General features: G+C 40.0%; 2 protein-coding genes across 2 annotated transcripts; both read left to right on the top strand.

Annotated features, from left to right (window-relative positions):
* Positions 1–829: 829 nt before the first annotated feature.
* Positions 830–2,100, top strand: LOC124639801. Its single transcript, XM_047177278.1, has 3 exons — positions 830–894; positions 1,315–1,377; positions 1,599–2,100. Exons 1-3 carry the CDS (start codon positions 862–864, stop codon positions 2,094–2,096), a joined length of 594 nt encoding a protein of 197 aa, XP_047033234.1. The 5' UTR covers positions 830–861; the 3' UTR covers positions 2,097–2,100.
* A 1,282-nt stretch (positions 2,101–3,382) lies between these two features.
* On the top strand, positions 3,383–13,433 carry LOC124639641 (fatty acid synthase-like). The gene is made up of 21 exons (XM_047177081.1): positions 3,383–3,532; positions 3,701–3,896; positions 3,988–4,102; positions 4,205–4,408; positions 4,495–4,611; positions 4,681–4,859; positions 4,970–5,112; positions 9,609–9,812; positions 10,008–10,194; positions 10,265–10,424; positions 10,515–10,684; positions 10,865–11,016; positions 11,240–11,423; positions 11,569–11,717; positions 11,801–11,985; positions 12,052–12,171; positions 12,259–12,368; positions 12,462–12,652; positions 12,723–12,871; positions 12,956–13,219; positions 13,304–13,433. The coding sequence occupies exons 1-21, from the start codon at positions 3,383–3,385 to the stop codon at positions 13,431–13,433; spliced, it is 3,459 nt and encodes a 1,152-aa protein (XP_047033037.1).

Below are 13,433 nucleotides of genomic sequence, written 5' to 3'. Positions count from 1 at the left end.
ACCCCAAGTAAAATTGGAAACAGGGCAGGAGAAAGAAGAAGAAGAATGTGTTTCTCAATACACTCCCTCGAAAACACACTCTTATCGCACTGTTTAGAGGCATGCAATAGACAATTTTCCACCCTAGTGCAGGAAAAGGGTTTCCATAATGTTATTACATTTATTGTATCAGGCCGAACTTATTTTTTTGGAGGCAGTTTACTTAAACAGGATAGCAAGGTGTAAAAACTTTGATTATCATTTTATATTAAAACGCTGGTATAATTTTGATGATCATTTACTACTTTTGGTGATAATTTACTACTTTTGGGATAGCAATGATTTATTTGGACTCATTTTGCTTAAATAGGATAGCAAAATTTAAAAACTTTTGTTATAATCTTTCTTTAAAATGGTGGTTTAATTTTGGTGATCATTTACTATTTTTGGCTTACGCATGATTTATTTTGGAGTAATTTCACTTAAATAGCATAGCAAAGTGTTAAAACTTTGGTTATAGTTTTACATTAAAAAGGGAGTTTCATTTTGGTGATCATTTACTATTTTTGTCTGCTATTTGTTACTATATCTGGTGATCAGTTAAACATAAGCCTTTGAGTTGCCTCAGAAGAGGTAATATTGTACTTGTTATTTGACTCACAACTGATCTCAGAGTAGGAAATACAAGGTCGGTACATTAAAAGGCGATGAAAGTATAAACATAGTACCATGTTGTCCTACAATCTCTTTTAACACATGGAGCCTCTACTACCAGTCGAAGTTTTGCTGACATAGCTAAAACGGCAAGAGTGGACGTTAAACGTGATGTATGGCAGTTTCGTTGAGACGCTAACAATGTCGTGAGTGTGCGCAAGAGACGATATGTGTCGGTACGTGGCGGTGGCTCTCATGCTGGTTCGTATTCACTGATTGATAATGACAACGAATTAGGTATACAGTGAATTTTGACATAATTTGTGTGCTATCGGTAATTGTGCAATTTTTCGGAGATGTGATTAGTTATCAAGCATTCGAGATCGAGGTTTTGAAGAATAATGTTAATTGACCAAAACAGCTAACGACAACTTTTGTCATTGTAAACTGTTTAGTACTTTAAAACGAATTATCAAAGAAATACTTACTGTCCTAAAACCATTGAAACTAAGATTCTCTTATGGCATGTTATTACGATATGACAAATACGGAAACTTGAAACCTCGAAAATCTTTGTGATCCACTGGCGAAACTCAATAACAGACATTTCATTATGAATATTTTATGCGTTCAGTAGAAATTTGTGTGCAAATAATTTAGTATTGCCGTCAATAATTTCAGGTAAATTACATAGCCGGCGCTCCACCACCCCTTCGTTTGACGATCGACTGCTCCGATGAAAGGGTAAGGTAAAATACACAACAATTCTGTTAGTAATATTAATTATATGTATTTACATTTTGGTTAAACACACACTTAAATATTGCATAGTTTTAGACATTATTGGGCCCTACAATAATCATTTTTGGTTATATTTACCATACATTTAGAGAACTATTTTTTTAAACTGGCTAAAATATGTAGGTAGTGGTGTCGTTTTCAATAAATTGCATTGTATGTTTCAGATCCCCTATAACTCGGCGTTCAGATCGTCAGACTACAACAGGAACTCGGGATTGGACGTGAACTCCTTCTGCAACCTCATCCACAATGCACTCCCCAGCTCGATACAAGACGGCAAGTTCATTCTCATCGAACCCGAAGACCAGACTGGGTACAGTGACACACAGGTTCCCATAGCCATTGCACCACCGGCAGGGTTCATACCAGGGTTAGGAATCCCGAAGCTTAAGATCCCTCAGTTGCGATTACCTGCGTTGGATATTCCAAAGCTAAAAGAACATTCTGGTAGTCGGTACAAGCCACCGAGAATAGGATCGCCAATGATCTCCACTTCGGTAATGAGAGTGGCAGAAGATTCCAGTGCAGAAAGGATGGAGAAGTTCAAGAAAGGCGTGCAGAAGATGCTCCGCGTTGTCAAAGTGTTGGGCCAGATTGATCAGTATTTGTCGGAGAGAACACGGATCATAGTTGATAAACTGACTAAGACTTTTGCTGAATAATAAAGTAAATGTATTCTTTTGTTTTATTTACATATCACTTCAATGACTGAAACACAGTAATTGCGTGCGAGTGAGTGCGAGTTAATGTTTATAAAATTATACGTGCAAACTCCGGATTATAGTCGCACAACACTAGTAGAACTAAAATGACTAACTGAATACTTTATGAGATGTAACTGATGAGTTGAGTTAAAAAATAGGAACACCTATGTCTTAGTAGAGTATTTAGTTACCTACGTCACGATAACGGATTTTACAGGGACAAACATAATTATATCAAACTTCTATTTACCAACGGAAAAACTAGCCATTCATTTAGTAAAATTATAACAATAGGATTTATAAATTAGTTTATTGCATGCAAATTTTCTACAACTTTGCAATAATTGAAAATAAGAATTAAAACTATTTCTTTTATTAATTAATTGTTCTACACTGTCCAGCTATTGTATATTACCAAGCAAGAAGCAGTCCAAACATACACTACAAAAATACACACTCTCCTAAGTACCAAATGACACATAAAATCTGTCCAGGCAATTATTAAGGTCAGGGCAATTATAATGAATACTTTTAATTATATCAAGTTGTTGAATATGCCGAATGTATAATTTTATTATGTGTATAAATTGCATCACAGTATATAAGTTTCGGGAAATGCGCCCACTTACAGTGCACTTTGTGAATTCCAAGAACTGATTTTTGGCAGATTTTTGATCAAACCTTTTTCTTTGTGATTTTGTAACGTAAGTATTTTCAAAATTTTTGTTTCCTTATAATTCCATTTATCATAAAACTTTACGGCTGTAAAAAGTTTCCTCTACCATTTTAGACCAACCTTCATGTTAATTATTGGCACCTTACAAAAGTTTATTTTGACTGGCGATAAAATTATGTTCTTATTTCAATTTTTGTTTTAATTGTTCTCGCTTTTTCATTCACCCTTTTGTTTTTTACAATGGTTATTTTTAACATAATATGTTTTGTTTTTATTTGTAACTAACTTTTATGATAGAAAAGCTGTTTGTGTTTAATTTGATAATTAATGTGAAGTTGAATAATCATCTTAGTAAGTGATTGTACGTGAGCGCAACCACTAAATTTGGCCTCGCGATAATTAAACGATCTTTCATAATTATATAACTAAGCATAGGTGCATTTTTCAACCGTGAAGATGTTAGTTAGCTTTCCCACTGCGTTGAAGTAAATAAATGCATAAAACGTAAAAACAGTATCTTCTAGCTAAGTGATAGACATTTTCAAATAAATGAAATCATGTGTGCAGTATGGCGTCGACTCCTGATGAAAACAGTTCGATGTCCGAGGAGTGCGCTGCTGTTGCGACTCCGAACGACAGTATTGTTATATCTGGCATGTCTGCGCTCATGCCTGGCTGTCGTGGTCTTGATGAATTCACGGAGAAGCTCTATAACATGGTAAGTTTCATCAGTGGCCTAGGAATATGTCTGACAGCTGAGCAACATATTTCGTTTAAGATAGATTGAAGAAGGTTTCTTTGCTATGCTTTCATATTATCATAGTGTGTTTTTTTGGTTATTTTTTAAATTAAAGTTGCTTCAACATAAAACCTTCTCGCGTGACAGGAAAACTTCGTGTCTGCCCCTGAGCCTCGTTGGAAGTGCAACCACCCGGAGGCGGAGTCGCCGCGTCACGGCCTCATCCCCGACATCGAGCGCTTCGACGCGCAGTTCTTCATGATTCACTACCGACTCGCTAATTCTACTGATACTATGTCTAGGAAGCTTCTTGAGCAAGCTTATCAGGCGATTATTGATGCAGGTAAGATGCTTAACACTAAAAGCTACAACTTTTTTGCAGAAAAAAAGGTGGCGTCGAGGAAAATTTTTATAAAGGAGTAATTCTCATACAGGTGTATCCCCAACTGAGCTATCGGGAAAGCGTGTTGGTGTATTCATTGCAACTGGCATTACTGAGTCATGCAAATTATTCTTTTCAACTCGGCCGCGTGGTTTTGGACTCATGGGGTAAGTTTTTGTTAAAATAATCTTTTGAAAGTATGGCACATTATAATTATATGCTACATAATGAGAAAAAACCATATTACCTACTTATATTTGTGATTGTAGTGGTAGTCGATCGATGGCCGCAAATCGCATCTCGTACTGGTTGAACGCGAAGGGTCCGTCGTACACACTGGACGCGTCTTGCTCCGGCTCGCTCGTGGCGCTCGAGATGGCGACTAACGCCATCCAACACGGGCACTGCGACGCTGCAATCGTTAGCGGCGCGCGACTCATGTTGCATCCCACAAGCTTAATACACTACAGAAGGTAAAAGTAGTAGAAGAATATACTTCTGAATTTCAATAAATAAATTTTGTTCAAAACGAATGTATTTGGAACTTCATTACTTCCAGATTGGTACCGTTAAGTCCTGATAGTAAAACTAAATGCTACGACGAAAATGCAGATGGTCAGACCATGACCGAAGCTATAACTACAGTTTTTGTGCAGAAATATAAAGACGCAAGAAGGTAGGTTCACAAGGAGGATAGTTTATCTGTTGATGTGATTGTTTATTCTTAAAGTAAATACTATTTCAGAGTGTACGCTGAAATATATCACATTAAATCTAACTTCGTTTACGAACAAGGCAATGAAAGCAAGGAAAAGTTTGGGCATCATCGGAATCATGCAATGTTGTCCAAATTTTTGCGCGAATTCTACGCAGAGGCGGCAGTGGTGCCTTCTTCTGTGGAGTATGTTGAAGGTTTTGGAGCAGGTAAACATTTATGATTATTTCTATTAGATACTAACATAAGAAATCTATTTATACTATTGAAAAATACCTTTGAAGCTAATATTTTTTGTGACATGAGCTCGCCTCCCCAGCAATACCCGACGTAGACAAAGCTGAACTGCAAACACTAGAAGAGGTATTCTGCAGTGATCGCCAGAAGCCATTACTGGTTGGAAGTGTTACATCCAACATGGGATTCGCGGGTGAAGCTTCTGGCCTGTGTGGTGTTGTAAAGGTAGTTTCTCAATTAATATTATTGCTACTAGCTGTTGCCCGCGTCTTCGTCTGCGTGACAAAATACTACTTATCCCGTAGGTGTATCCATTCACATGACAGTATAATTAGGATTATTACTTAGCAGCCGCACGGGTTGATCGAACAAGGTATTTCGACGATGTGTGACTATTTATCTAAACAAAAGAAGTAAAGTTTGTGACGTTGTGGAAATCTCTGGATCTAGTCAACCGATTGGAAAATTATTACGTAAGGGGCGAAAGTAATAGGGCACGCCACCATAGTGGCGGTAAGTCCGCTCTTTGAGGAATGGCTCCGGAGCAGTCACGGCGCCCTCACGTACCGCATGACGCAGGTCCTCACCGGACACGGCTGTTTCGGGAGATACCTGCATCGAATCGGTCGTGAGGAGGCGCCCGGGTATCACCACTGTGCGGACAACCCCGAGGACACGGTGGACCACACAGTCCAGGAGTGCCCTGGGAAGGGCACCGCCGGGTCCTCATCGAGGCTTTAGGCGGCGGTGACCTCTCGCGTCCGGCCCTGGTTCAGGCCATGGTCCGAGGCGAGAGGGAATGGGATGCCGTCGCCTCCTTCTGCGAAGCAGTCATGCTTGAGGAGGAGGCGGCAGAACGTCTGAGAGGTCGCACCTCTCATCCCGGCCGCCGCGCTGGACCAGGTAGACACCACGGGTGCCGGGTGTCGCGAGATGCTGAGTTCAGGTAGCTCATCGCTCATGTTTAGATAGACAACAGACGCGTGTTGGGGGCGCGTTGTTCCACGCGCCTCTCAAAGAAATGTCAGCAACCCCAGCGGGGCCCAGTAGGGCCAAGGCCTGCCGGGGCTGCGGGATTGTTCGAAAGAGTAACCCCGGCCCTGGTACATAAAAGGCCAACGACGGAACATGACGGTTTTAGTCAGTAAGAGTCTGACACTCCCTCGCTGCTGCTAAACCACAGCGGGAGGGGTCATTTGATGATTTTGACGTCGTTAAAAAAAAAGGGGGCGTTAGTAATTCTCATAGGAAACAAAGTTCTGACAAAGCTGTCATTTGTACATTTTCTGCAGCAGCTGCAACTAATCAGAAGCCAAAAAGTCTGTCAAACAGTCTTACTTTGGATAACGTGGTGTCCAGTTCACTGGGTTGAGGAGATCAGATAGGCACTCCAAGTAACATATTGGTACTCATACAGATTCGGTTTGACTTAAAGCCAACACCCACATAATTTAAGAATAGCTGGGTGGATGATGACAGTTCCTACTGTTATTGTGGTTTCTGAAAATGTGTTCAGTTATTCAACGATGAATATAATTCTGAAGATATTTTTACACTCGCTTAATTTAAAAGCTGCCATTAGCAGACCGACTCTTTGGTTTTTGTGCTATGCATAAACAGAAATTCGATATATTACACGCTAATATTGATATAAATAGTAGCGTATATAGTTAATATAACTTCCTAGCTGAAAAAATTTTGTTGAACTTTCAATAAAGTTAGAGAAACGGGTGTGCATGATGATCACTATGAGTTGGTAAGTACGAGATGAAGATGACCACATTCACTTTACTGATGATGACTGATCTGGCTGTAGGTGCAGCGTGAAGGAGTGTCAGACTCACACTGACTAAAACCCCACCATGTTCCTTCTAAAGTTCTTAGTATCACCGTTACCAGATCACCGGTAACTCTTTCAAACAATGTCGCAGCCCCAGTAGGCTTTGGCAATGGTGGGGCCCCCATTGGCATTCGCTAACTCTCCTTCCTCTCCTGGGAGACGGAAGGACGACGAACCACCCAAACTCACCACCCACAAACCCACGTCAACGGTGGCCGGGAGTCGTCTCTCGACTCCCGGCTCCCGAAGAGTCTTCCACGTCCACCGCAGCGCTTGCGATGAGAAATGCAAATTTTCAGTCGTTCCGCCGCCGAATGACTGCTACGCAGAAGGAGGCAACGGCATCCCATTACTCGCGCCGGAAAATGGCTTGAACCAGGGGCTGGTGCAAGAGGTCGCCGCGCCAATTGCCGCCACGGGGACACGGCGGCGGCGCTCTACCCAGGCGGGGCACATTTGGCCAAAACACTTTTGACGGCAATTTTGTCTATGTAACTGAATGATATCCAACATAGTTATTTAAAAGGCGTTTTTTTTAGACTTAGCTCGGATCTGATAAATCAGAAGTTGAATGAAAATGTATTTCTCTGGCATGCTACGCGTTATTTGTACGTTTCCGAAGGCGACAAAGTATTTAACGTGCGTATGGTATTAAATCGAGAAGGTCCCATTTCCTTAATCTGCACTTTGTGTCTGGGCTTGTTTCTCAAGCTACAGGAGCCTTGCTTCACACTCAGCAGCCCTGGCGAGAGATCAATCTTCCTCCTTTCTTCTACGATCCTTATGCGTTACATGTTTTTCACCACAATAAAATTTATTGATGGTCTACTCAAAAGTACTCATTCAAAGTTAAAGTTGCTTTTAGGCCACCACATTCCTGGAAGATTAGCTAAAGTAACAAAACCCCAGCTTAATTTATTTATGAAAAAATACAGAACTCCATCTATGACTTTAAAAGATAGTTTATGGTTCCGTGAAATTTTTGACGTTAATATTCAAAAAGCCATTTAGATGGCATTGTTTTAGATTTGGCTTAGTATTATCAATTTTCCTTGCATCAAGATAACAATTATAGCGATTATTTTGATGAACCACGGCAAACTGACAAACACTATTAAAATATCTATGGAAAAATTACACCCAGAGTTACAATATGCCGAATTACGAAAAATGTACAACTCCATCTATGAATTTAAATGGTAATTAATACATGTTATTTTCCACCTCGCTGCTTTGTCAAATATGTATTTTATATTATATATACCACAGATGGAACCACTTTAACCTTGCCTTAACAATTTCATAAAATTTAATTTTTGTCCCAAGTTACTTATAAAAGCGTTATTTTCTGTGTAAAGATTGATAATAGGCCGATCAACTTATATAAGTTCAATATTCAAATATTTGTTATTACTGAGCACGCTGCTACAGAAATGTTAACAGAAGTAATCGTTCATTGCTCATCCCCCGTAGGTGATAGCGTGATAATATATACCCTATATGTTGAACCGGCCCCCAGGTAATATTCATGCAAAATTTGATTTAAATCTATGCAGTACTTTTCGAATTCAGTGAGACCAAACATACAGACAAACAGACATACATACAAACAGACAAAAATTCTAAAAACTATATATTTGGGATCAGAATCGATAATAGATCACCCCCCAAGTATTCTTTTAAAAAAATATTCAATGTACAGTTTTGACTTTCCTATCATTTTATTATATGTATAGATTAGAACAGCGGTTCCCGAATTCTTTTGGCTTCGGAACCCTTTTCGTTTCACCATTTTTCGGCGGAACCTTAGCTTAAGTAAGAAGTAAACTAAAGACGTAAATACACTTAGGTACGGCTCGTGGCACGTGGTAGCGCACCAAATGGTTATATGGTTAGAGATATATTCATTATACTCAGGCGTAGCATGGCTATCTGCCACACGGGCCAGAAAACAATTTAGCCGCCCTTGACTTTGTGTATTATGTGAATAGTTTTCAGTTTGAAGACTGACAAAGTAAACGCGAAAAGAAATAGGTTGGGTTTGTACAGGTGCGAGGCAAGCGAGTGCGTTTTTTTTTTACTAAAAGAAGAAGTTCCAAGCACCCGCTAGCATTGAAAGACATTCAGTGGTTGCCGGTATCGCGAGCGAAGTGAGCGCGATTTTTTTTTAGTTTAATGAACATAAAAGCATTACACGTAACATGGAGTCGCGAGCGAAGCGAGCGCGAAATTTTCGAATTCACGGAGGTGCAAAAATTGGAAATAATGTCACACTTTGATTCATGGTAAAAATAGCCACTGGAAATACTCGTATGCCGTGTCATTTCACGTCCTATCAAATGTATGAAAACGTATAATCCTGGCGATAAAATAAGCCCAAAAATGCGGTGATTTTTGGCCGATTTGCTACCTACTTTTGCCGATTGCCGAAGACCTGGAGGTATTAAGTTAATCTACAATTTGTAAAAAACGGAATTAAATTATCTGCTGCCGTGGCCTTTCCCCGCCACTTGTCGCGAAAGTACGAGACTTACACTCCCGAGTGGTACCCACCTACATGGTGCCTAAATAGAATTTTGGAATGCAATCTTTAAAACAAGTTAATTGAAAATGAATAATAAGTTAATATTGTCAAAAGTGAATCGATTTACCATATGGAAATCTTGAATTTTCCACGGAACCCCTGAGGGCCTGCCACGGAACCTCAAGGTTCCGCGGAACCCCATTTGGGAACCGCTGGATTAGAACATAATTATTAGGTAGAAGTAGTGTAAGTTTGCGAGAAGTAAATATTAGACAATCATAAAATTAACAGATTCTATTTATATTTTAGTTTCGTTTATATTCCTTTTAAATAGATCACGATTTGATTTATGTGCAGCTATTACTCGCTTACCAAAGAGGAGAATTGGCAGCTAACTTGCACTGTGATAATCCGAGGGTTGATATTCCGGCACTCCGAGATGGCAGGATGAGAATTGTGACCAAGCATGAGCCCTTCGATCGTATATTTACTGCGCTTAACAGCTTTTCCTTCACGGGCACTAATGTCCATTTACTTTTGAAAGGACATTACAAACCTAAGGTGAGTGAGTAATTAAACATACAGTGAAAATTCTACCTAAACTTTGTAAAGTGCTTAAATTAACACCTCTTCTGGAATGTCTTACTTTACCCCAGCGACTGCACAATTTTGAAATTAATTTACTTTTAAAGTCTAACAAAAATATGTTTGTTACAAGAGAAGTATAAAGCATTTAAAATATTCAAAGAATTATAGGAGGGGATTCATTATCACAGTAGGATCCCGTATTTGGTGACGTTGTCTGGAAGACAGGAGACAGCCGTGCAGAAAGTAATGGACCGTATCAAAACAAACGAGCTGGACCCTGAGGAGATAGCTTTGTATCATGCTATACATAAGAGAGGTATACAGAAACATATGGCGAGAGGATACGGCATATACGGTAAGCTACCTGAAATATAAAATTGAGTTATTACAATTCTGACTTTATTAAAAGGATTGCATATTTGTAGAAACTGTAACTGAGAAAACAATGACGCATTGTGAGAAGGTTGAGTACTTCGACGACGCTCGCAGACCGCTGTGGTTCGTGTACAGCGGGATGGGCTCGCAGTGGGCTGGAATGGGAGCAGACCTCATGCGTATACCTATCTTCGCTGCTGCCATAGATCGGTGAGGATCAGATATCAACTAGAAGTCTTGTTGATATCAGCTTCATTGTTGATTTACTGCCTTTATGTATCAACCTGTTTTGCATTTCAGGTGCGATAAAATATTAAAACCAAAAGGTCTCGACATAGAGGACATTATCACAAATCCCGATGATACCATATTGAAAAATATTCTGCACTGCTTTGTCGGCATTGCTGCTATTCAAATCGGTCTGACTGATATTTTACGTGCCGTTGGCCTGGTTCCCGAGCACATCATCGGTACTTTAGATTTCTTTTCTTGCCCTTTGAATAAAAGTTTTGATTAATTACCTATTTTAAAGGCTTATTTATCGTCCCAATGCTGGGCACATGTCTCCTCTCACACGGAGAAGGATTTAGCTTTAAACACCACGCTTGCTCAATGCGGGTTGGTTACCTAAAACTATACAATTTTCACAGGTCACAGTGTTGGAGAGCTGGGTTGTGCTTATGCAGACGGCTGTTGTACCGCAGAAGAGGTAATCCAGATGTCCTACAGTCGAGGTCTGATTTCAACGGAGATGACTTTCATTAAGGGTTCCATGGCCGCTGTAGGCTTGGGACATAAACAGGTATAAGAATTTTTCAATAGAAAATGATTTCACCTGCATTACATTATATTTCACACATTTAGGTAAACGTAGTCATTATTACATTGCTCTATGTTACATGTTTTACAGTATATTAATTAGTTTGCTAAAGAAGAAAGTTTGTTAGGAGGCTACAATGACTAGAAGATTCACAAATGTGTATAAGTTAATGCTTTCATCCTAGGTACATTTTTCAATTTTGCAGATTTCTAAGATATGTCCTCCGGAGATAGACGTGGCCTGTCATAACGGGCCCGACTCGTGCACAATCTCTGGTCCAGTAGACGCAGTGCACAAGTTTGTATCGCAGCTGACTGAACAAGGCATCTTCGCTAAAGAAGTCAAGTGCTCGAACATCGCCTACCATTCACGATATGTTGCCAAGGCTGGTAAGTTAATTTTTGACATCTCTGGGACTAAGATTTCATTTTTATTTTGTACATCTAGAAGGTTCTGAGAGGCTTTGCACATCTTTAAAAGTAAAAATATTAATTCCTTAAAAAATAAAAAAGTTTACTCTCTGGTTCATTACAGGTCCTAAGCTACTGCAATACACTAAGCAGGCTTACAAGGAACCAAAACTTCGAAGTGAGCGCTGGTTGTCGACATCTGTGGAGCGTGATAAGTGGCACGAACCTGATGCAAAATATTCTTCAGCAGAATATCACACTAATAACTTGCTGGTAAGATCACGAACATACATATATGCAGGAGTAATCTTATCAAAAGGGATACCTTGACAGAATAGGTGCAATGTCTGTCGCAGCGTCCAGTACTGTTCGAGGAGACATCCCGACTGATCCCCAACAATGCGGTGCTGGTGGAGGTGGCGCCGCACGGGCTGCTGCAGGCCATCCTCAAGCGCTCGCTGCCGCGCGCGTGCCTCCACGTGCCGCTCACGCGCCGCGCGCACCCCCGGCCCGCGCGCCTGCTGCTCGACGCGCTCGGCACGTGAGTCACACCGCTAGCATGCTTCTCTCACAGGTAACCCAATACTAACAAGTTCTTACTTCACAGGCTCTACATGGCAGGCTACGACTTGGATGTTAGCGCTCTCTACCCGAGAATTGACTTTCCAGTCGCAACACAAACACGACAACTTTCTCATTTAGTCGAGTGGGCTCATACGGAGAAATGGTACAGTACCTACCTAATTAATCAGGTCTCGAGATATAAACCTGAAGATGGATGGTGTTCATTAACAATTGACATTGATACTTTTAGGAGCGTATCTCTGTATGAGGTTACTGATCAGAAGTATACAGCAGTATACAGACTAAAGTTGACAATCCATGAAGAGGAATATCAGTTTTTAGAAGGTTCAGTTATTGGAGGTATTAAAACTTTAGTATTCTAATATATATTTGTTGCGGTTCTTCATTCAATGTTCTTTTTTATAACTGATTTGCATAACACTCTGTTTATAGGGAAAATAGTATTCCCGGTCTCGGGAGCTCTCGTATTTGTTTGGGATACTCTGAAGATGATATCAGAGATGCCATTGCGCGACACGTCAATAGAGTTCCACAACCTGACGGTCCACAAACTGCCGCTGTTGAACGATACTCAAATGTTAAGGCTAGTGGTCATGCTCCAGCGAGGAAGTGGACAGTTTGAAGTAATATACTCTAACTTAATCATTTTGGAAATGTTAAAGGTGGTGAATTATTGCAATGATTATATTTTAGGTCACATGTGAAGGTAGTCCGGTGGTCGAAGGGAAAATCGTGGCAGTCAAAACAAATTATAAAGTTCCCTCGATTGACATCGAAAATGAGATGATGCTGAACAGTTCGGATATCTACAAACTTCTTTTTGAAAGAGGCTTTGAATACAGGTGAGCAACGTAAGAAAGAGGTGACCAAATTTGATATAACAATAAATTGACAAACTATTTCATCTTATCCTGAAATATTTCCAGAAACGAGTTTCGCTCCATACACAGTTCAAACTTTCCTATAACGAGAGCTCGGTTGATATGGAGAAATAACTGGATTACTTTCATCGACGGAGCTCTTCAGTTGTGTACTCTGAGACATGAACACAACGCAGTGTCTCAGCCGCGGTACATACAACGTATGAGCATTGATGTTAACGCTCACTTATTTACTCTGATACATTCGGGAGCACACATCAAAGATACGTTAGTTGACGCTGTATTTGTCGAACATCAGAATATGCTCAGGTAATAGGTCACTTAATTATTTTAATGCATTCTTCTAACATAAATAGAAAACTTCAACTACTTAATAACTATCTGATGTTTCAGTTGCGGCGGTCTCTCTATCAAAAATATTTTGTTTAAAGATACACCTTGTCATCGACCAGCTATTTCAATGCAAACTCTGAGGTTTGTACCTTTCTATCAAGACGCTAATGGAGACGTGAGTATATCATAG

This window comes from Helicoverpa zea, chromosome 19, assembly GCF_022581195.2.
Source record: "Helicoverpa zea isolate HzStark_Cry1AcR chromosome 19, ilHelZeax1.1, whole genome shotgun sequence".
NCBI classification, from domain to species: domain Eukaryota; kingdom Metazoa; phylum Arthropoda; class Insecta; order Lepidoptera; family Noctuidae; genus Helicoverpa; species Helicoverpa zea.
This window is presented reverse-complemented; position numbering and strand designations above follow the sequence as displayed.

What these genes read in the sequence shown, in the direction of transcription:
- LOC124639641 (XM_047177081.1), top strand. Translation starts at nt 3,383, where the DNA reads ATGGCGTCGACTCCTGATGAAAACAGTTCGATGTCCGAGGAGTGCGCT. An exon ending in TCAGGCGATTATTGATGCAG is followed by an intron (nt 3,897 to 3,987) that starts GTAAGATGCTTA and finishes ATTCTCATACAG; the next exon opens with GTGTATCCCCAACTGAGCTA. An exon ending in GAAAGAGGCTTTGAATACAG is followed by an intron (nt 12,872 to 12,955) that starts GTGAGCAACGTA and finishes AAATATTTCCAG; the next exon opens with AAACGAGTTTCGCTCCATAC.
- LOC124639801 (XM_047177278.1), top strand. Translation starts at nt 862, where the DNA reads ATGTGTCGGTACGTGGCGGTGGCTCTCATGCTG. An exon ending in TGGCGGTGGCTCTCATGCTG is followed by an intron (nt 895 to 1,314) that starts GTTCGTATTCAC and finishes CAATAATTTCAG; the next exon opens with GTAAATTACATAGCCGGCGC. An exon ending in TCGACTGCTCCGATGAAAGG is followed by an intron (nt 1,378 to 1,598) that starts GTAAGGTAAAAT and finishes TGTATGTTTCAG; the next exon opens with ATCCCCTATAACTCGGCGTT.